Below are 24,052 nucleotides of genomic sequence, written 5' to 3' on the forward strand. Positions count from 1 at the left end.
CCTACATCAATTCCCTCGTTAGCCTTAGCGTGTGGTGCTGGGTGGTCTGATTCTGTGGCAGAGAGTGGGGGATGTGTGTGACACTCGTGTCTGCCTGAGGCACATAGAGATCTTTTTTGGGGGGTTGTTGCTGTTGTTGGGGGGCAAAAGATACTGGTGAGCTCTGAGAAAGTGGGCCCACTTCACCCTGAGACATCCCATAACCCTTTAAATGATATCCCCCAAAGACCGTTAGAGGACATAAAAAGTGCATGTGAGATAATACAAAGTTAAAAAAATGTTGGCTACGAAACCGTATGTACTGTCTGTTCTCGACAATATTAAATACATATTTCTACAAAGGAGACTGCAGTGGAATGACATAAAATATTAACTGTTTTCCTCTGTGTGGAAGGAAGATGAATAATTTTTAGTTTCCATGTGGGCATTTATTACTTCATAGACACACATGCCCATAGATCTGTTATATCTAGCTCAGCCATTTTCCTGGATCTTTGGGATCTTTCAGATTTTGTACCACCTCAGCACCACCAGGATATTAATTCCCTGCTTGCCCAAGGCCTATCTGTGACTTTTCAAGGAGGCGCCGGTAACTGGTTCCTGTCAGCCAGAGCCCGGGTCCTCAGAGGGCCTGGCGGGGCCGGAGGCCTGTGGACGGCTCCTGCCCTCCAGGCTGGGCCGCTAGGGAGGGGCCGGGCCTCTTTGAAGGAGGTTAAAGTCCTTCTTTGTGTGAATGGCCTTTTAGGGAGCAGAGGGAGGGGCAGCTGTGACATCATAGTCTTCAGTCAGGAGGCTCAGAAGGAATTTGTCCAACTTGAGCCAGTGAGCAGGAATCTGTCTGGGAAAAGAGGCAGTTCTGACTGGGGACGTTTGAGACACACACTGTGGGCAGGGTAAGCCGAGTCTGCTGACCTCTCTGTCCTTTTCCTTCTGGTCTGAAAAGAGTGGGTTCCTTTCGGAGGCCAGTCTTGGTGGAGGGGGCCTCGGAGTGGGGAGTTCTTTTCTGCTGGAGGGAGAGGGGGCAGCCGAGCTCTGACTGGTGACTTGCTTCTCTTTGAAACCTCTTCAGACTCCCTGCTTTCAAGTTAGAGGGCAAAGAGGAAGCGTGTGCAAAGATTCACGGGTTCTATGGGCCACGGAGGACGGTGCATGCGTGTGTCTGCAAGAAAGAGTGTGTGTGTCTGTCCTGGTTCAGAACAGGAGTAAGTGACCCAGTGATTCTGGTAACTGGTTTTCTAGGGACTTTATTTCGTCTCTAACAAAGCCGTGTTGGGGGACCCGCCACAATCATGGAGTGACTTGGGGCATTATGGGAGTGTGTGTGCCTGTCCCAAGTAGGAGCCGGGGGGGTGGGAAGAGAAGCTCATCAGAATTGTTCAGATGTGGAATATCATCTGTGGACAAGGGGTTAATCTCGGAAGCGTCTGGCACTGTTCCCTCTTTGCTCCTGGCTCTCTTTCTCAACATAGTGGATTTGTGCTGGGTCCTCAGTGGTGCTCAGCTTTGGGTCTCTGCCATTAGTGGTTGGCCAGGCAAGAACCCAAGATCCTGAACTATTTTAAAACCAAGAGGGACATAGCTGAGTTACAAAGAACTAAAGTGAGCCTTGCCTTTGCTTTCAGCAGAATTAGTTACTCTAGAAAGTTCTGGCTGCACAAGCAGCCAGAGTTCCCTCTGTGGCCTTAATGGTGGTTTATTCTGGAGGTGGGGAACTGCCCTGTAAAAATCACCTCCCGGTGAAAAGGGCCACTGGGGAGAAGAGCATCTGAGCCCTTGACAGGGCATGGAGTCTGCTGCATTGAGGAGGAAGTGAAGCCTGACCTTCTTGGAGCAGAAAGGAAGCTTCTCTCCTCAGTTAAGGCAATCCTGAAGCCTCCGCTGCCATTCTCGGTCACTCCTGTAGGGAATGGATCTCCAAGTAGCTGAAAGAAACAAGCCTTTCACCAGTTGCTGTGGAAAAGGAAACAGCTTCGTTCCTCCCTCCAGTCCTCTTGCCTGCCTCGTCCCACCTCCCACCCCACCTCTGCCCCCATCTTCAGTTGCTTTCATGGAAAGCCCGAGTTCTAAATGTGTTAATCAAACAACACCTTGACATTTTCCAGATGTGTAGCCTGACATCTGAGCTGGCCAGTGACTTTGCAGCTGGGTTGAGGGGAGTGCTGTTCACAGGGCAGGCTGTGGTCCTGGGGAGACTCCGTTCTGTTAAAAATGGACCACTTTCCTTCAACAGAAGCTTGAGTCAAGACACAGTTTGTTACCAACGAAGGGAATTTCCAGAAGTATTTGCATCCCATCGTCAAGCCTGTATCTGTACCAGAAGCCAGAGAGAACAGCAGGATGGTGAGGCCTTGGAAGGTCTCAGAAAGAAAGGCTGGGCCTGTGGGAGCAGAACCATCTTTTCAGAGCTGTCCCGGTCCTAATTGGCTGTAATGTGTCATGGCAGGAGGTCCAGGAGCCGTTGTTAGTGTTTACTCCCTTTATCAGGGGTCATAGCATTAACCCTGAGCCCACCTGCTCTAAATTTAGCCTGCACCTGCCCAGGAGCGCTTAGGGGCTTTAAGTCTGGTCTATTTCCATCAACCAGGAAGGGTTTGTTCTTAGGGAGTGAGGAGGCTTCTGGCTTCCCACAGTCCGCACAGGCCCCTGGTCCTCCAGGCTGGAAGAAGCTCTGTGAGGGACGGAAGAGGAAGGGCTGCCTGGGACTGGGACTGGAATGTGGCCCAGGGTGATAGCCTCTCCCCTCCGCTTCCTGGCCCAGCGGCCTGAGGCCGAACCACGGAAGGAAGCAAGGCGCTCTCAGATATTTCCATTCTCTGTTCCCTCCCAGCAGTGGGTGGAAGGGGCCTCCTCAGAGTCGCCGCACCTTCTCCGGCCTGTCCGGAGCCTGCCATCTCGGGCCCGAGAGCTGCAGGCCAGCTGCTGAGGAACTCAGGTGCTCTCAGCTTTCTCCATCAACTCTTTCTAGCCAGCCCAGTTTGCGCCATGGAACAGAGCTGGGACTTTCTTTCCAGTTAGCACATCCTCCACCTTGTGCTTTTTGCTGTCTTTATGGGAGGTGGAACTCACTCCCTCCAAGGTCGTAGGCTCCTTGCTACTGAGTAGGAACCGCCTCAGAGCTCAGGGACCCCTCACCGTGGCCCTGGCCCAGGCCTTGCCACTCTGCATGCTTGCACTCAGGCATGCTTATCCTTCCCCTGTGACCTCTCTCTGCCCCAGGTCTCCAACCCGTAGCTCCATTCCAGTCCCTCCAAGTCAGATCAAGTTTAGGAGACTCATGGGGGCATCTTGCAGGTGTCTGGGCAGGATCTATTAGCCAGGATGCATCCCCTCCTTCCATTTACCTTTGTGACAGAAACCACAGCCAGGAAGTGTGGTCCCATAAGAAGCATTCTAGAGGGTTCCACCACACGGACCACAGAACCAATTCTCTGCCGCGAACAGCAATCATGTCCCGTGTAATCAGAACTCGACTTAGGCAAGAGAGAGAGGGTAAGAAGGGAAAAAACGGAGATGTTCTCTGGTTGCACAGCTATGCGGAAGTTATATTTTATCGCCACGCCTCTGTTCCTAGGCCAAGAATGAGTTTGTATTTTTGGTGAAACTTAAAAATAACTGGATTAAAGGATCAGGTCACCTATTATCTGGGGAAGAGTGTTTCTAATTTGACTATCATGGCCTTAGTAGGAAGCAAGCTGGGTTATTCAGAGGAGAAAGCTGGTGGGGCAGCGGGCTCCTGATGTGTGAGTGATTTGGGTCACACCGTGCATGTAGGCTGGGAGCCCTGAGGTCACAGCTGGTAACAGGCGGTTTCAAGGGGTAACAGCCTGAGGGTGGTGGGGAGGTCGGTTCGGAAGCTGTGAACCAACCAGCATTGAAAGCGCAGTGGAAGCTTCAGCTTCTTGCTTGCCCCTGTAGCAAAGGATACCTTCCTGCTGTCCCCCCTGGGCCCAGCCAGATCCGCTAAGGAAAACGTACCTCCTGCCAGTTCTTTCTGCTCACGACATGCCCAGCTGCAGGCCCAGGCGCCCTGGGAAGAAAGAGCACACTGCCGTCCATCACCCAGCACGCCAGGTGTCAGGACCCTGCTGTGTTTTGCGCGCAGATTAAAAACAGTCTTCTAGAATCTTACCTGTGCTGTTGATGGGTCACAGCTCTAATGCATGGTGACCGTGGCAATGCCTGGGACGTGGGATCTGAATCTTTTGCCCCTGGGTTGTTGCTGGAGGAAGCAGAGGACGCTCCTTCAGAGGCCAGCCAGCTGGAAAGGTAAAACCCCCAGACTGAGCAGGAAGTCAGCACCCGCATTTCTAACTAGAGGGCCCTGTGGGGAGAGCAGAAGAGAGCAGACTCCAGGAAGTCCATCTCTGGTTCTGGATAAAGAGGAGAGTGGGGTCTCTGACTTCTGGAGCCAAATCATGAGTCTCTCATCACTTCTAGAGGTACAAGGGTGCAAAATGTCGACCAGAAAGCCAAGGAAATACTCCTTAGTAAAAACTACCCACCCTTCTGAACATAATATCCCTAGTCAGTTTGGAAGCCTGCTGTCACGGAGGACACTTTCTGAAGTACCCAGAGAGAATGTGAAGATCCAGCCTTCAGATCCTGGCTGTGCCACTTTCTAGTCAGGTGATCTCAGGAAAAATCTTTCCGTTTCTCTAAACCTCTTATTCTGAAGTTCTAAAATGAAAGTAGAAAACTCTGCTTTTCCTGCACGCCAAAGGGCCCTGTTACCAGGACCAGCTGAGAGCATGTGTACATATGCCCTGTGAACATGGTGTGTCTACAGCGGAAGAGGGTGTGGTTCTCGACTGTCCGTTCAACCGCATCCTCAGACTTGGACTTTCAGAGACAGGAGACAACTATTTTATTATTATTTTATGCAGTTACTCTGATTATGGCAGCAGCAAGTGCATCTTCTAATTGTGCTCCGCTTTAGTTAAAATGAACATTTGAGGACCTGAGGTAAGAAAAGATTGGGAGGTTAGAGGTGCCTTAGGTCTGACTTTTAGCCTTGCCTGGGCCTTTCTCCTTGAAATGCCTCATACTGGTTCTTCTTAAAATCAAAGCTTCATCACCTCCCCTCCCCACCCCCGTCCTCCTCTAAGAAAGTCAACCAGCTCCCAGAGAGAATTTAGTATTGGTCATTTACACTTTAGTCTAAAATTGCTTAATAATAAGGAACATTTACACTAAACACTCTGCAGTTTACATAATATTTTTTTAAAGATTTATTTATTTTATTTGAGAGAGAGAGAAGAGAGTACGTGTGCATGAGGTTGGGGGACAGAGGGAGAGGGAGAGAGAGAATCTCAAGCAGACTCCCTGCCCGACACAGGCTTGATCTCGTAGCCCTGAGACCATGAGCTGAGCTGGAATCAAGTGGGAGGCTTAACCGACTGAGCCACCCAGTTCCCCCTTACATAGTGCTTTTAAACAACATTATCTAATCAAATTCCCAAAACAGATTTGAGAGATCTTGTTATGAGTCCTGCTTACAAAGGAGTTCTGTTCTTCCAAGAAGAGTCCCATGATTATCTTACGTAGGGTCTGGCAGAACTTTCACAGGAGATGCGGGGGGCCCCCATGTTGTAAATTAACCATATAATTTGCTTTGCGTAACTATTAAACACATTTTTGTAAGTAGTGGCAGCTTGAGATGCTACCTGGCTACCAGGTTATAATAAAAGCCGGTCTTGGACCAAGTCCTGGCACTCATACAGACATTTATTAAGTAAACATTTGTGGGGTGCCTGGGTGGCTCAGTGGGTTAAAGCCCCTGCCTTCGACTCAAGTCATGATCCCAGCATCCTGGGATTGAGCCCCACATCAGGCTCTCTTCTTGGCAGGGAGCCTGCTTCCCCCTCTCTCTCTGCCTGCCTCCCTGCCTACTTGTGATCTCTGTGTGTCAAAAAAATAAAAAAATAAAAAAAAGAAAGAAAGAAAAAAAATAAACATTTGTAAAAGTAGGCATAAAACTTCCTGTCTTCAGCCTCAAAGAAACCTCCGCTCTGGAAAATTCTAGACGCTCCCAACTTCACTTGGCACGGAGATAGATGGAGCAGTTTCACAAAGGCAGGATTCCCTTACTATAGTAGTTCAACAACCAGAGTCCTCTGAGCCAAAGGTGGGGGTGGGGGAGGGCTGTTCCTTTTCGGGCTCCAAGCACCTTCCCAAAGGTATAAAGCCCCGATGCTCACTCTGTCCCTAAATCCTATTCAGGAAAGGCCAGAGAACATCTCGAATCCGCAAATCTGACCACCACCAATCTCACCAATTTCTAACGTTTATTGTGCTAATTGACAATCCGGTAATTTCACTGATGAAAACTTATTTCTCACCTTAACTGTGCCAATTAGCAAAGCCTCAGGGGGCCCTGGTAGCTGAACTACCCAGGAAGGAAGCCACCTGCGGACCCTGGAATTTCTGATTAGATCCTGGTTGACCACTCTTAGAGGGTTATATTCCCAGTTAGGACAGCTGTCTGCCCCGGAATAGGATTTAAACTGATTCAGACACACACGGCTGTATCAGATGGTCTCTGTGCACATATTTTAAAGTAAATAGTAGACATCCTGACTGGCTGTTAGCTATTGCAGGAAGCCTGGAGGCTGGCAGGTAACATGTGTTGTGCTGTTAGGGCTCCACCTGGAGGGTTAGCAGGGGGAATCCAAGGATTTCCCTTGGGTCTCTTAGCACCCTTTCAAAATCCGGTTTGGTTCTCCTTTATTTTATTTTATTTTATTTTATTTTATTTTATTTTTTTAAGTAAGCTCTATGTCCAATGTGGGGCAGAACTCACGTCCCCCAGGTCCCATGATCAATAGTCATATGCTCTACTATTGAGCCAGCCAGGTGCCCCTGATGGTGTGTGTGTGTGTGTATTTTTAAGATTTTATTTATTTATTTGATAGAGGGAGTGCAGACAAGCAGAGGGAGAGAGGGAGCAGCAGATAGAGGGAGAGGGAGAAGCAGGCTCTTTGCTGAGCCAGGAGCCCAAGGCAGGGTTCAATTCCAGGACCCTGGGATCATAACCCGAGCCAAAGGCAGATGCTTAACCAACTGAGCCACCCAGGTGCATTGGGGCACAGTTTATTTTGAGGACTTTCCAGTTCATTTAATGAATGCATTTTATCTGAATCTGGAATCAGGTTCATCTTATCTGAAGCATGGAGAAAATTCTAGTCTTTCTAATCTTCAAAGGGAGCAATGAGCATTTGTTGGTTTAAGCAAAACATCATTTAATGACACCAAGCCCAGATTCCTGCCAAATTTGTGCTGTGGACTTTCCAGCCCACTTCCATTTATCTGGGCTACTTATTGGTGGCTTTGATTGCATCAGGCCATCTTGCAGGAAGGTAGATGCGTCCCGTTGAGAACAGAACTCAGGAATTTGCTCTTTGTTACGACTGTTGCCCGACTTCATAAGAACTCAGGACCTCTGATGCATGGTGGTGAACCAGGAACGAGCGTTGTCTCTTTCATTACTTCTACCCTGATTTGGGTGTAGAGCTGCTACTCCCTGACGTAGATGGAACCGAGTATCAAGAAAAATTTACTGAATGTGTGGGAAGAAGTGGGAGGAGCCCCCTTGTAACTAATAGGAAACAGAGAAGGCCGTTTCCTGTTTACACCCTCCAGTGTCTCCATGTTTTAAACAAATGTATTGGAACAGAATTGTCTCAGATTACACTGGGACTCCAAACTCTGGCTTTTAGCCAGTAATTAGCATTTTTAAAGCTACATCATAAAAGGCATTCAAGGAACGAGACTCCTCGAATCTGACTCAAAGCTAATGGTAGTGGTGTTGGACGCAGCGAAAAGGCATTGTCAGATGCTATTCTCAGAGTTAAAATTTTGAATTGGAACACTTGCTACTTCAGAAAATAGGCCTTGGAAAGACTTGGTATAATTTTCAAGTTCTAAAAGAGAAAAAAAAGCTGACAGGGCATCGGCTTGGCATGGTCCAACATTTGACCTGAAGCAACAGGAGAAAGACATGAGGTGCTCTTGGGCCGTGCTGTGGAACTGGGCTCAGGACCTCTTGACTCTGTGATTAGTAACAGATCACTCTTCCCTCCTCCTGACCAGAGTAAATAAACTCCAAAATAGACTTACGGCTTCCTAGGAAGTCCAATTTTTGTTAAGAAAGAAGTGTTGTCTCCTGGAGCTTATGGTTGCTGCTGATCTCATTATGACCTTGCAGAATAAGCCTCCTGCTTGTTTAATGAATGTTTAATCAATAGATGAATGACTAAATGAAGTGTAGAATGAATTATTTGCCTTTTAGCTTCCTTTACTGTTACACTGCCCTCTTTTCCTCTTATGTCAACTAAAGTATTTTATGTTTTAGGAGGGTGGTGGTTTTCAACCATAATACAGTTCTAATAGCTTCCTACAATTTTCCAACCTTTTTTTCCCCCCCAAAACCAAAAAGCATATAAGAAAAGCTCGACTTAGTCCCATAAAGAATGTTAGCAGTAAGTCACTGGGCAAATGACACTGGGGCGGGAGGGTCACAGATCATCGGATTCTCACTGTTAGCAGTGCCTTGTATCTCTTTTTGTTGGTCTGTTTGTTCCAGTAATAGCTTTCCATGGAGTGGGCTGATTTTGACCTAGGTTTATTTGAAATTGAATGGCAGCCAGTAAGTTTCAGGCATTCATATTTTCTGTAATTCTTAATGACCTAGAAGTCACTGGCAATTGTCTTACCAAAAGAGTCTAGTTAATGTTTTTAAAAGGCAGTAATAACATCTTTGACACGGCTCTTGAGTTCATTCCAAAGATAAAAGAACCCCTAGTTAATGATGGTAAAAAAATAAAATAAAGGTATTAGCATTATAAATATTAATGGTATTAAATACCAGAGTTGGACAAAGACCAGAGCTAGACTGGAAGATCATCTAAGACCAGAAGATGTTGACAAAGGAATAGTTGTTGTTGCCTGTGACTGAAGAAGGCACATAAATTACCTGATTGGATTAAATCTGGCGGAGAATGTAAAAAATGCAGAATGAGGGAAACCCCAGTTCATGGAGAACCATGAGACTTTTTCAGCATTCTGACAGCAGTGCAGAGCACATAGGGTGAGTCCCCATATTGTTCTAGGTCTCATGAAGAAATCCATAATTATGCACTTTCCTTAGAAGGACTCTGAAATGAATCCCCTGGGAGTCCTCCAAAAGTGATGTTTTAGCATTATGTTCTAAGATTTTAAAATCGTTTACAGCGGACACAAATGAAAACGATGCCACCTTGCAGTTTTGCATGGAAGTATGCCACTAATGCAGCATGAACTTGAGAGAGGAAGACAAACTTGACCAGGTGTCCATGAGATCCTTGAGGAACACTCCCTAATTAACGCCCCAATTTACCACTGAATTATCTAAGATATACCAGAGTCCTTAGGTGTGAAAAAAAAAATCATCCTAGAATTTGGAAATTAATTTTACTAATGCCAAATGACAAAATTGCATGGGTTGGCAATTAGTGACCAAGTGGGATTTATTTCAAAACATTAAGAAGATGTGGTTTTTCTTATTGAACGATAAGAGTGGAGCTATCACAGACAAAGCATTTTAGGAACCAGGGAGGAGCCTCGGGCCACTAACTTTTCAAAGCAAAATTACTCAGTCCTTAACTAAGGAACTGTTTTGATGTAGTCCCAGAGAATAGAACTGTGCAAGTAGTAGCTTTGGTTATGGCGTTTATAGCTCACATACTGAATTAAGAGCCATAGCAATGGGGGCACTGCAGTTGTTAAGAGGCTTTGGAAGGGATTTACCTTTTTCCAGTATTTTATTTGGAAAAATTCTCCAAGAAGCTTCTTGTCTCAAGAATTAACTGTATTACACCTGGCAGAGACTCATGTTTTCAAGAAGAATTGCTCATGCAAGGGGACCATCTTATTATAGTTGGGGACACACAAATAGTCCTATTACATTTCTGCCCCATTGCTATGGCTATGGTATATAATCTCTTCTACTTAAGAAGATATCTGAACAGTGTCTTCAAATGATCTGAATCTTCATTTACATTGACATTTAAAAATGGGGTTAACATCTATGGAACATTCTCCGGAGACCCAGTGAGCAAAACAGAATCTGTAACATGGAGAGGTTTAGGTACCAATCACCACAACAAAGTAAGTATGTGAAGAATTACTAGAAGGAAAATCTCTGTTCCGGAGACCTTGTCGTGTTTCAGTTTTCCTTCCTGTCAGTTACCAACTAATTTCTCAAGGCTTCTCCTCCATAAGAGATTTAGTATCTAACTCTGCCTTTCCTCCTCTCTTTATTGCAGAAGCCTCCCCAGCTCTCTGAGGATGATATCCGGCTAAAAAACCAGAGAGACAACTGCAGCAGGGCCAACCCCTTGGAGCCTGCAACCAGCTCCCTTCCCCCAGATCACAAAAACATGGAAATTGAGGTCTCCGTCGCAGAATGTAAAAGTGTTCCCGGGACCACGCCTACCCCACATTCCATGGACCACGCCTCTCCTTTCTACTCACCCCCACACAACGGCCTCCTCAGTGATCACCATGAAGCTCTGGATAATGATGTGGCCAGAGAGATCCGCTATCTAGACGAGGTGCTGGAAGCCAGCTGCTGTGACTCTGCTGTGGACGGAACTTACAACGGTACCTCGTCCCCGGAGCCCGGAGCAGCCATCGTGGTGGGCAGCGCAAGCCCACCTGCCCAGGCGGCCATCCAGCCGGAACCCACCGAGAGGGCAGCTGGCAGACAGGCCCCTCCCCACACTGAGCTCAGCACCAGTTACTCTGACGCCATGGCAGAGGGTGGAAAAGCCAACGGCCACTCCCCTGCCCAGCCCCGAGACCTGCGGGGGGACAGCCCCCAGGCCCCTGCGAGCCCCGGCTCCTCCAGCAACTCGCGGTGCTCGGGCCGTGATGGGGAGCTCACGCTCACCACGCTGAAGAAGGAGGCCAAGTTTGAGCTGCGCGCCTTCCACGAGGACAAGAAGCCCTCCAGGCTCTTTGAGGATGATGAGAATGAGAAGGAGCAGTACTGTGTCAGGAAAGTGAGACCTTCGGAAGAGATGCTGGAGCTGGAAAAGGAAAGGAGAGAGCTCATCCGGAGCCAGGCGGTGAAGAAGAATCCCGGCATCGCGGCCAAATGGTGGAATCCTCCCCAGGAGAAGACCATTGAGGAGCAGCTGGACGAGGAGCATTTGGAGTCGCACAAGAAGTACAAGGAGCGCAAGGAGAGAAGGGCGCAGCAGGAGCTGCTGCTCACGCAGCAGCAGCCCCCCCCACCGCAGCCCTGCGTGGCCCCCGCCCCCTCCCGCGAGCACGCCAGCGCCCCTGACCATGCCAAGGAGGACATCGTCACTGAGCAGATAGACTTCTCTGCTGCTCGCAAGCAGTTCCAGCTCATGGAGAGCTCCAGGCAAACGGTGGCCAAGGGCCAGAGTACCCCCAGGCTCTTCTCTATCAAGCCCTTTTACAGGCCTTTGGGGTCAGTCAACTCAGAAAAGCCCCTGACCATCTCGAGACCAGCTTCCATCGGGGGACCGCTGGAAGACGGTGGTGCACCAGCAGCCAAGGGGCAGAAGGCCAGCTGTGCCCTGGACAGCCAGTCTTTGGGGGGAAGCCAGGGCAGCACAGCTCCTCAGGAGAAAGAAGGGCCCTACAGTGAGCCTTCCAAACGCGGGCCCTTATCCAAACTGTGGGCAGAGGATGGGGAGTTTACGAGTGCCCGGGCTGTCCTCACTGTGGTCAAGGATGAGGACCCCGGGATCCTGGATCAGTTTTCCAGGTCAGTCAATGTTTCTCTCACCCAAGAGGAGCTTGACTCTGGTTTGGATGAATTGTCGGTGAGGTCCCAGGATACCACTGTCCTGGAGACCCTGTCCAATGATTTTAGCATGGACAACATCAGTGACAGCGGGGCGTCCAACGAGACCACCAACGCCCTCCAGGAGAACTCACTGGCTGATTTTTCTCTGCCCCAGACTCCACAAACTGACAACCCTTCAGAGGGCCGGGGAGAAGGCGTCTCCAAGTCATTTAGTGATCACGGTTTCTATTCCCCTTCGTCTATACTGGGAGATTCACCATCAGTGGATGATCCCTTGGAATATCAGGCTGGTCTCCTGGTGCAGAATGCCATTCAACAAGCCATAGCTGAGCAAGTGGATAGAGCCGTGTCTGAAACCAGCAAGGGTGGGAAAGAGCAGCAGGGACCTGGGGCAACTCTAGAAGAAACCGGAACTGGGGCTCCCGGCTCAGAGAAGCCTCAGAGCATGTTCGAGCCACCCCAGGTGTCCTCTCCCGTTCAAGAGAAAAGGGAGGTGTTACCAAAGATTCTGCCTGCCGAAGACCGGGCACTCAGGGAAAGGGGGCCCTCCCAGTCGCCGCCGGCAGCGCAGCCCAGTGGCCCGGTGAACATGGAGGAGACCAGACCGGAGGGGAGCTACTTCAGCAAGTACTCGGAGGCAGCTGAGCTGAGAAGCACAGCCTCGCTCCTGGCCACTCAGGAGTCCGATGTGATGGTTGGGCCCTTCAAGCTGAGGTCCAGGAAGCAGCGGACTTTGTCCATGATCGAGGAAGAGATCAGAGCAGCCCAGGAGAGGGAAGAGGAGCTGAAGAGGCAGAGGCAAGTCTTGCAGAACACCCAGAGCCCCCGGGCAAAGAACGCCCCGTCGCTGCCCTCCCGGACATCGTGCTACAAAACCGCGCCAGGTAAGCAAAGCACGCGCCAGACACAGATGCTGTGCACAAAGGTTGATTTCAGCTTATGTGTTTCTTGTGGAGCCTCCTCTGTGTGTGGCTAGAATTCATGTTTGGGGCGGGGCAGGGATGGAGGGTGCGACGCGAGGGTTTTAGCATCCAGGGACAGGCAACTGAAGTCAGAATGTCCCCAAGAAGAACTCCGAACCTGGATGGCGTGCCATTTCCCTGAGGGTGCAATTGCTTCTTTCTCGTTGTTCTGCTCTGAGTTTGCTTTAGTAGAGAATTGTTGTCTTCTATTGGAAAGGGCTGCCTCTGACTGAAGGAGGGGCCGTGTGTGGTACAGACCCTGGCAGAGCAAGCCTGTGTGGGGGCCGGCTTGGAGTCAGTAGCCTGACCCTTGGTCTCTGTGGTTAAATCAAACCCATGTGATTTGGGGGATGTGCTCTGCTAACCCCTTCCAAACCAGGTCCCTTCCTAGCAATGACAGTCATGACCCTGTGTTACAGACCGACCCATAGCAGATGTTTTTGTCTTTCTTCTGTATGATTGGATTTGTCTTCCTTTTAGTCACCACAATGCAGTTGCTTTGGAATCAGGGGTGGTCTCATTCATTCTTGGCCTGTCTTCACCACATTTGGAGAGATGGAGTTACCCTGAAGGTCTTTCGTCCCTTCCCATTGCCTGGGCTGTCCCTTTCTTGAATGCTTTGTATAAATGGTTGATGTTATTTAATTATGGTGGTAATTCATGTTGCCGTCATTGTGAATTAACAGTGTGACCAGTTGTTTTTATTTCCCATTTGGATATGATGGCTGTCAGAGCACCACACATCCTAGTGCAGGAAAATGCTGCTCGAAGTGTGGTCTGGGCTAGTCCATAAACTGCTTGTTACCAGTCCACACTGGTAACAGTGTGGACTGGTAACTGAATCAGTCCAGACAGGGAGAGTGAGCATTTGACCATTCTTGTTGCAATTTGATATTGTCCTCAAATCCAAGCGCGGAATTCTGTGTTTTTTAAAAGTATTGGTTCATGACAGACTGAGGGGGAAACTTCTTTCACTGGAGACCATGTGAAAAGCATTACTGTAACATATACTTGCTGGCATTTGACTTGGTTTATCCAGATCCTAGTCCCATCTTGGCATGTGGCTTCCATCAAATCTACAGTGACTCAAGGTAACTCTTTTGGTTATTAATTTTTAGCTTTGAAATAATCTCAACCTAAAGAAAAGTTTCCAAGTATAGTACAAATATGTTTTATTTTGAACCATTCGAGAGAGTAAATTGCCAACACTGATGCTCCATCACGCCCAATTTTGTAGAATGTCCCTCAATGTGGGTTTGTCTATGCTTTCACATGGGTACCTTCAGGTAATGCATATTTGGTAGGAATACCACAAGAATGATGCTATATTCTTCTCACTATATCCAATCAGGTGTCCCTTACAGGGACAGATACTGACTTTTTTCACATGATATTAATTTTGATCACTTGTTTGCGGGAGTGTCTGACAGGCTTCTGCAGTAAAATTACTATGTCCTTTGTAATTAATAAATATTCTGTGGGGAGTTACTTTGGTACTGTGTAATCTTTATCCCACTCCTTATCAGACTTTATTCATTTATCTATTTATGTCAACGTGGTCATATGGATTCCTATTATATTCTGTGGGTTAGAATCCATTTCTATGATTTTTTATTCTTAATGTGTTTAGATATAACTTAGGGAACTCTTTCAAGCTAACTGCAGCATCCTTTTGACATGTCCTCATTATTCTCTGGGCGTGTCCTTGCTTTCTGATGCCACAGATGTTCCAGTCTCATCTTATACTTTCCTAACCCTGAAATTAGCCATTTCTTCAAACAGCACTAATTCCTTTTTAGTGGAGAATGGAATTTAGAAACCAAAATCTGGGAGCTTGGTGTGCTCATTGTCATTGGATCATCACTGCTCCCAGGCCTCCCAACAAGCAGAATTAGAGAATATACACAGATTCCATCTGTCTGTCTATCTGTCCACCTACCTGCCTTCCTACCTGTTTTGAAAACCATGAGCTCACCTTGATACCTTTAACTCTAATTTAATACCACGGCATTCATATTCTCCATATTTGTAACCTCCTTTTGACAACAAAATACCTGGTTCTTGCTACCCTCATTATATTTATTATTTCATCAGTCCCTTCCTCACCTTATGTAACCAGTCTCCTATTTTCCTTACCCACCTTAGGCTCCAATACCATATGCCCAATACCAATACCCACCTACCCTGCTATAAACTCCAGCACACCATTCTGAATCACTGTGACTCCTCCCACCCCCACTGCAGACACCATCTTGTTGAGCCCTCCCCAGTGGCTTTTGGACTAAATTATTCATGAAGAAAAGAAAGGGAAGAGAAAGAGGAAAAGCATGGTGACTTTCTTGATACAGTTTTTAATTCCTGTAGGTCACAGGGCAATGGCCAGCTGAGTGAGGCAAAGAAAACTTTCAAGGGCATTTGTGTGTGTGTGTGTGTGCGTGTGCGTGCACGTGCTTAATAGGGACTGGTTGGCTTTCCCCAAAGATCCTTAGTTGTCAAGTTAAATTTAAATTTTTGTGGGCTAGCCTGGCACAGAGGTGCTAGTGGGCATTCTATATAGTATCCTAGAAAAAGTTTTCATACCACTTGAATACAGCCCAGTCTGAGGAGCCTACTTCACAAGTTAATGATGCTGAAGGGCCTCATAAGAACTTGAAGTCTGGCGAAGGAATGTTCTTCAAGCATCTGAGCAATTTCTCCTCACATGGAAAGTAGATACTCACATGGCTCTCCTATCATTTATAGCTGGCTTTACCTGCCTAAGCCTCCCTTTACATTATTTGATTATAAAACCTTCCTTAAAGTGCATGTGCGCAGTGGGTATTTTCAGTTTTCTTTACCTCTTAATTGAACCTCCTGCTGTATTGCTCCCCTCCTTTATTTCTAGTATATGAAAAAAATAAAATATTTCAACACTTTCCTCTGTTCCCTGACCTGCTGTGGTCTCTTGGGCTTCCCCACCAGGCTTAAAATAAGATAGGGTTCTGTGTTTGCCCTCAGCATCCTAGCAGCCCAGGGCTGATTTTCCCAGCACATCCCTCTATGCTCGTGCTAATATCCTCCCCCATCTCTCCTCCTGGAGGATTGATTCTACATGATGATTCATCCAGGCAAGTCTGTGTACTGCAATGGTCTAACTGTTGCACTGAACATAGTTATGATAATGACGCGTGTGTACCTCCTTCCTTCATGTTTATCTCTAAGTAGGTGGCAGGCCTTACCAGAATTACAACATAGATTGGGAAAAAAAAAAAAAAACAAAAAACTGAATACAAAATGTAATTTTCTTTCTATCTGTGCCTGGAAATGTTTGGAGTAGTGCTTGGCCAGCCAGCCTCCCAAGTTTATGATCAGGGAGGAGGCTGACACATCACTGTGAGCAGCCAAACTAGACGATTCATAGCCAGGGTTGAAACCGCTGGTTCCAACTTTGGTTTCGTGCGTGGAGATGATGCTACGTTCCTACTGCGTTACTCTGCATCTGCCATCAGAAGACGTGATTCAGCTGGTTTGTTGCATGACTCAGCTTGACGATTCAATATTAGGTGATGAAAAATACAATTTTTAACTTTCCTCTGGTGGAGAGCATGCTGGAAACAAGCTGGAATCCTAAAACCTAAGGGAAGTAGAATCCACTGAGAGCCAGGATGTCATCGGGAAAAGCGAATCTGTTGATTCCCCCCAACCATTCCCCAGGTGTTGAAAAGATAACTTGTTTTTGCTGTTAGTTTCCTTGCCTTTCAGAGGTTGAGAAGATTTTTTTTTTTTTTAAGATTTTACTTATTTATTTGACACAGAGAGAGAAAGCACAAGTAGGCAGAGAGGCAGGTGGTGGGGGAGGGGGAAGCAGGCTCCCCGCTGAGCAAAGATCCCAATGTGGGGCTTGATCCTAGAACTCTGAGATCATGACCTGAGCTGAAGGCAGAGGCCCATCCACTGAGCCACCCAGGAGCCCCGAGAAGATATTTTTATTTTTTTTTTTTGAAAGATTTTATTTATTTATTTGACAGACAGAGATCACAAGCAGGCAGAGAGTCAGGGAGAGGAGGAAGCAGGCTCCCCGCTGAGCAGAGAGCCCGACGTGGGGCTCAATCCCAGGACCCTGGGATCATGACCTGAGCCGAAGGCAGAGGCCCCAACCCACTGAGCCACCCAGGCACCCCCCGAGAAGATATTTTTAAAAAGATATTGTCATTCTCAAAGGCAAGTGATTAGCAAAATTATTTTGGAAATTTTATCTTGTTGGCTCTTACGTGATTTTAAAGGAAGACGTTTCACTTAAATAGGGTCTATGTGACTTTTGCTCATACAGAGGTGAGTAAGGCAGATGCAGTTCCTGCCTTCAGGGAACTTACAGTTCAATGAGAGAAACAACATGAGACAAAGATGACAGTTTCATGGTAGAGACGCATGAAAACCTATAGGAGCCCATATCAAGGGAGATCACCTCACTGAGGGTATAAGAGAAGTCTTCCTTTCTTAGGAAGCTACTATCCAAGCTTTGAACTGAAGGGTAGAAAGAAGTTGGGTTTAGGGGTGGGGGGCAGTTGTTCCAGTAAAAAAGAAAAGCACCTAAGGAGGCCCAAAAGGAAGAGAGAGCTGGTATGCTTGAGGTACTTAAGTAAGGTTAGGATGGGTTAAAGGAAGAGATTTAAAACAAAATGAAAGAAAGTTGGTTTGGAGCCAGACAGTGAAGAGCTGCTTTAATGAGTCCATTCCACCAGCTTTTATTAAGCTCTTCCTGTGTACAAGAACTTCTGAAGGCCCGTTGCCATCTTGACAAAGGCTGTGTGTTGTGTGAGAGGCCATATTCCCAAGAGTGAACACATGTGTGCCTTCTGTTGACAGTACTCAAAAGTAGAGAAGAAAGGAAGCATTCCAGTAGGTGCCTTAGCCTAACTTGAAGGAGCAGCCTACAGCACTGCTGCAGATACCCTTGACGATCAAGCTTGGGAGGAAAACCCAAACTTTTTGTCGAAGTTACGATTTGGATCTTTTCAAATGTCTTTCAGATTGAGGCTGTCAACAGACAGTTCTCACTTTAGCGCCTGTTGTCTATTAATAGATATCCTGGTTTCACTTCCAATTTCTAGGCGTGACAGAGAAACCCAGCTAGTTAGGTGATGATGAATTTAGTTTTTTAAAATAGTTTCCGTTTTCGTGCCAGATGTTGAACTGGTCTACCACATCAAATAATTTGCTCAGTGGGACAGTATGGGGAGTGGGAAAGCAGAAGGTGTGGATATTGAGTTTTATAACTTGGAGTGTCTATTCATGTCTTTTAATATGTGGAAAGATATGATAGTTATGCATCTTATAAAGATAAAATTTCCACGGAGTTTCAACTTCGACTGTCAGTTTGAATTAAGATTGAGCATGTGGTGACCTTTACATTATTATAAAGATTAGTGATTGGGTCTTTTTTCTTTCCCCTTCATTATCTTCAAATATTACAAAGTCCTGGACAGAAAAAAAAAAATATTTATGTCAGCACAGTACTCATGAAGGAGAGCTTGATGGCTTTTTCCATGCAAAATTAGAATGGATGAGACCAAGTCTCACTTCAGATGCCCTCCTTGCTCCACAGTAGAAGACCTTGTATTAGCAACTGGTGGAAACATTCTGTCATAGACCCAAGTGAGAGAGGGCTCTCCTTCCAGGGTATCTGCTGTCTCCCTTTCCTACAGGCAGCCACAGATTATACAAACTACAGGGGTCCAGCTGGCCTTATGAAAGTACTAAAGCTTAATGTGGAACATCTTGCAGAGCATTATGCCTATGACTACCACATTTCCTGAACATTCTCTGGTGACACAAGCCTAATCATGGTACCGTGGGTTACCAAGACCTTAAATAGTGTACTATATGAGTTATTTCACACACATTTTTCTCAGTTTTTTTCATTTGCTCATTTAATCTGCCCATCAGTCTTTTAAGATGTCATAACGAATTATCCAAGTCCTTGAGGCCAGATATATTCAGTTTTCCTGATTTCAGAAAAGCCACAAAGTGTATAAACTCTTATTTAGAAAAGCAATACAAGGCCTATACTGTTACTTAACCCACCCGGGATGGGGTCTGGAAGCAACACCCTATCAACAAATTAGATTTCTACTATAAAACTTAGGAAGACTTAGTTACATTAAGTGGGATAAATAAAGCCTAAGAAGAGCCTCATGCCAGATCTTGTCAGGTTTTGTTGTCAAATAGGGTATGTCTTGGTTTTCAGAGCTTTGTTTGGATTTTGAAACCACACATAAGAGATCATGGACCTATAATATTATTCCCTTTTCAAGGAATTAATACCAGAGTCCAGAGAGATTAAGACCTGCCTGAGGTCACTTAGCCAGGAAGTGACAGAGCCACTTTCAAACCCGGGCTCATTTGATTCCAAAGTCCGTATTCTTTCTATACCCTTTCTTGTCCTCTGCAGAACCTGCGCCTCTGCTCTAGAGATCTACAAGCTGTCTAGTCGTAACAGCTCCCCTCTCCAGCCAACAGTGATTGAGCTCAGTCTCCTCCCACCCTCTCCCAGTCTCAGGCCTGACCCCTGCATTGTCTTGGGTCCCTCCTGCCCTCTGCTTTTTGGAACCACTATAGCTCTGAAATCCTTTGCTCACTGTGGTTTGGGTGAATGAGTTTGCTCCCAGAGGCCATGAGACAGTGCTGCCCTAGTGATCCCAGTGGTTCCAGACCTTAATTCCAGTGCTCCAAATTACAGTAGGCAAAATTGCTGGTGCTGTCCAAAGATCTGAGCCGATGGAGGAGGGGACGAGCGTAGTCTGTGTCAGCTGTCTAGCCTGATGGCGCCCATGAGTTCTTTCTGAATGTTCGTTCCCCAGAAAGAAACACAGTCACTCACTCTAGGAGCAGGTCCATTCCCTGAAGCCGTTGGAAGGATTGGGTACTCAAACAAGGAATCAATTTCTTAGTTTGAGGACGAGCAGGAATAAGTGTTCGTTCCATTAACCAAACATGTTTGATAGAGTGGGGCCAAAGGCAACTGTGTTCGCTGGTGGTCATTGAGCACCATGACGGCTTTCTGCTGTTCCCGTTTGCTCAAGGTTGATCCTTCTGCCTTGGACCAGAAGCTCCCTGTGTTTTAGTTCATCTGAACCCAGCAAATACGTTCATTTTTTTTTAAATATTTTTATAAGTGAGTGAGTTAGAGTGCCCCAGTGGGGGGAGGGCAGAGGGAGAATCTCAGGCAGACTCCATGCTAAGCGCAGAGCCCGTCATGGGGCTGATCTCTTGACCCTGAGATCATGATCTGAGCTGAAATCAAGAGTCAGATGTTTCACCCACTGAGCCAAGCCAAGTGCCCCAACTACGTTCATTTAAAAAAATGCATGCCATTTGGGAAGGAATGGTCAAGAAAAGGTTAGATTGAAGGAGTGTTTGGCAAGGGGTGAGTGTATGTGATGACGGGAGGGCTTTTCAAATGATAGAATTCAGAGTTCTTTTTTGGACATTCTCCTCCAAGGTTTGAAAGGGACAGCTGCCATGGTTAAACATGTCAGCCTCACTCCTGAGAAGATAGGGACCTCCCGTCTTCCTTCCATGCAACGTCTCTGGGGTGTATCTTCTGGCAAGAAGAACTTTGGAAAAGGCACTACATTCCATGGGTTTAGTTCCCTTCTGTAAGCAAGTTCTTCTGTCACTGCTCCTTGTGCTGGTCTTCTGACATATTCAGCGTGCCTGGGTTGCCTTCCATTGGGGCTCTAGCCTTTCTGGGGCCACCTCATAGTGTCCTTGCTCCTTACCCTTGACCCCTATGTGTGGCTACTCCATGTTCCAAGTTAGACCAGCTTCTGAAAAATCCGGCTCCACCGCCTGCCAAAAAAGATGTCATCGTAAGCTGAGAAAGAAAAGATGAATCAAAGGACCTAATTCTTATAAGATCCCTGCTCTACCTCCGGTAAGAAATATGAGCTAATCAAAGCCAGGCGTGGGAGCAGGATGTCCCCTGTGATTGCTGGAGTCTGGTCAGGATATGACTACGTCTCTTACTAACCATCGTGACCTGCTGTTACTTCCCTCAGGAGATTGGCATTTCAGACCTATTTGATCTTTGTGACTAACCTACTACTTCAGGGGTGGGCTAACTAGGGGCGGTGGTGGGGAGTGTGTAAGACATGGCCATTCGGGCACCAAGGAGTACATCCTGTATTTCATGTTGTGATATTTTATCTCTCATAACTTTTCCCTATAAACTTCAAAAGTTTCCCAAAACCTAAGTCTGACCTCACAGGTATTTCCAGCCTGTCTTTACTTCTCAAATATAAATTCATGCCTTCTATAAAAAAAACTATAGTTAAGGGAAATTAGGTGCCTACATGTGACCATCACGTCTCTGGACTTGTGTCTGCAGTTCAAATCCTGACTCCCCTGCTTGCTGACTGTGTGACCGACTTACTTCACCTCTGTAAACTCCCATTTCCTCACCAGTAAATGGGAATAAGATAGTACCAACCTCATCCATAGGTTAGAACTGTGCCCAGGACACAGAAGTCTCCCCAGAAGAATTAACTGTTTTGTGGTTATTATAGTTATGGTTATGTTTTGAGAAAAGTCCTCGAAAACCTTACAGAATTACTTTCGAGGTTGCTCTTCTGTAGCTACTGTGAACCTAAAATAAAAATCAAAACATGCATTATAAAATCTCTTTCTACTCCTAGCTGGTGCATTTTCATGTTTACTTCATTACAATGAAAGTGTCACAGAATCTGAGTTCAGGAATTAGTTTTCCACAGTCAGCTGTGATTTCAAAAAACAAAGTGTGTTAGAGGACAATCAGATTGCAAGTCCATAAAATTGTTTCCTTTTTTCTTTCCCTCTTTTTTGGGGGGGCGGAGTGGTAATCATCACATAGTCGGACCCACCATGTTGGTGGAAATGCGTTTAACGAAAAGGTCTTGATGGGAAAATTGGTACTTGCCATGATTTTCATTCTTCCTATTTTAACTAAATTTTTTGCTTTTTTGGTTGTACACTCTGCTTCCCCTAAAGAAGCAGAGCTCTTTCCTTCTAGAGGTTTCACCATCTAGTCCTGTTCATAGGGGATGACCCAATATCATCCAACAACTCATCCAACACCCCGACCTTTAAGGAATAATACTTGTTAATTTCTCAGACTTTTTTCACCAGGCAGGGCTGTATTTCTCATCCGAGCTAGGCTGACCACGTGAAGATTCATGTCATTGCATTTTCCCACCCCTGTGGGCCTTCAGAAAAAGAGATGAAAGGACCAGGGACCAGTCCTTAGGGTGTGGGTCACAGCTGGCCCCCACCAGCACCTGGGCCCTGGATCTGACAGGCAGGATATTCCATTTTACTGGGAGGAAGTGAAATTGAAAATACAAGTCTGAGCTCATTTCTTTCTGGGGACTTGTGAGTCGACTGTCTTAGATGTTTCAATCTTATCCCCATGCTGCGTGAAGAAAGGAGGTCATTGAAGGAGGCCTGGCCAAGGCATGGCATCTGGTGGGCGTCTTTGTTCAGTTTGGTTTGGTTTTTAAGTAAGAGTGGGTGATGGCTTTTTCTTTTCTTTTGAGAAATGTAGAAACAAAGGGTCTTTGATTTAAGAACTCCAACACCATACACATGGAATATAATAATCCCCCAAATCATAGTGTTTGGCCAAAATAATTTTCTAAACTTTTGAAACCCATATTCTTGGCCTGTTAGAAGTTAGCCTTGTCCCTACAGAAGGAGGGTCTGGGCTGTCAGCAGTGGTGACAGCTGTGTGTTCTGAGGACATGCAGTCCTTGCTCCGGTTCCTGGTTCCTGTGTCTGCCGCCCCCTCTCCCCGGGGCAACACAGCCCGTCACAGATGCCCAAGGGAAATCCTTCTTGCCTGGAAAATCCAGAAGTGCAGCCAAGGCATGGCTTTCTCTCTCTCCACCAGAAACTGGCTTAATGATTTATAATAATAGTTATCTATAATAATAGTTTCTTTATAAAACAGAAATGGGAAAATTTCACAAATTCATGTTTTTTAGTTTTCCACTCATGATGGGATACAGCATTTACTAATTTATTTACTAATTTGGAGTGAGGTGCCCTGTAGTCCACCTCGAAGACCTACAGCCTGTGAGGGTCACTGTCGCAGATGTGAGCGGTGCTGATGTGAGGCCCCCGGGAAGCGTCAGCTCATCAATGAGATGCAAAGGCGTGTGTATTGCCGCGTGCATGAAGTTAAAGTAGTTAAGTAGTTTAAGTAGTTAAAGCAGGCAGCTTTATCTACTTTACTCAGCGTGGCTAACAATATTTAAAGGAATTTTTTTCTGCTTTCTTTTATATTTTTAAATTAATTCATGCTTATTGTAGACAAAAACTGGCTCATAATCCATCCTAGTTAGGATTTCTACCTAGTTTTCTGCACGCACATACGTACATGGAAGATAATATTGGGTTTATATTTTTATGAATTTCCTGTCGCTGCTGAGACAAATCACCACAAATGCAGGGGCTTTAAACAACACAAATTTATTATCTTACGGTTCTGAGGTCAGAAGTTGACAATGTATCAGCTGTGGATTGAATTGAGTTCCCCCCAAAATTCATAGGTTGAGCCCTAACCCGCAGTGGAGATGAGCACTTCGTGAGAGGTAATTCGTGTTAGATGAAGTCAGGAGAGTACGGCCCTCAGGATGGTATTAGTGCCCTCCTAGTGCCAGCTCTCTCTCTGTCTCGGCCATGGGAGGACACAGTGAAATGTGGCCACCTGCAAAATAGGAGAACAGTTCTCACTCGAACCCAACCATGCTGCCACCCTGATTTTAGATGTCCAGCCTCTAGAACTGTGAAAAAATAAATTGCCATTGGTTAAGCCACGCCGTTCATGGTACTTTTTTATGGCTCCTCAAGAAGACTGAGACAGTGTTTGTCGGGGGGGCTAAAACCAGTGTGTTAAAAGGGCTGTGTTCCTTCTAGGGACTCTTCCTGGCTCCTTCCCTTTTCCCTTTTCCACTTTGAGAGGCTGCCTGCATTTCTTGGCTCATAGCCCCTTCCGCCATCTTCACAACCAGCAGCATAATGCCTTCAAGTCTCTCTTTCTCTCTCTGACCCTCCTACTTCCTTCTTAGTAGGACCCGTGTAGTTACATCAAGCCCAACCGGGTAATACAGCATCGTCTACCCTACTTAGAGCCCTTACCTTCATCACACCTGCAAAGTCCTTTTGCCATGAAGGCAACATCTTGGCAGGTCTTAGGGATTAGGATGTGGCCTCCTCGTGGAAGCTATCATTTTGCTACCACAGGACTGTTCGTCTT

General features: G+C 46.4%; 1 protein-coding gene across 8 annotated transcripts in view; it reads left to right on the forward strand.

Moving 5' to 3' along the window:
• Positions 1–24,052, forward strand: part of PALM2AKAP2 (PALM2 and AKAP2 fusion) — a 450,166-nt gene that overhangs the window by 406,348 nt on the left and 19,766 nt on the right. For all 8 annotated transcript variants that reach the window (XM_032860820.1, XM_032860821.1, XM_032860824.1 and 5 more), the window contains one exon: positions 10,302–12,702. In XM_032860820.1, coding sequence (XP_032716711.1) covers positions 10,302–12,702 — 2,401 coding nt within the window. The remainder of the gene's footprint in view (positions 1–10,301; positions 12,703–24,052) is intronic.

The sequence above is a fragment of the Lontra canadensis genome, unplaced genomic scaffold, assembly GCF_010015895.1.
Source record: "Lontra canadensis isolate GAN:19392208 unplaced genomic scaffold, GSC_riverotter_1.0 scaffold19, whole genome shotgun sequence".
Classification (NCBI taxonomy): domain Eukaryota; kingdom Metazoa; phylum Chordata; class Mammalia; order Carnivora; family Mustelidae; genus Lontra; species Lontra canadensis.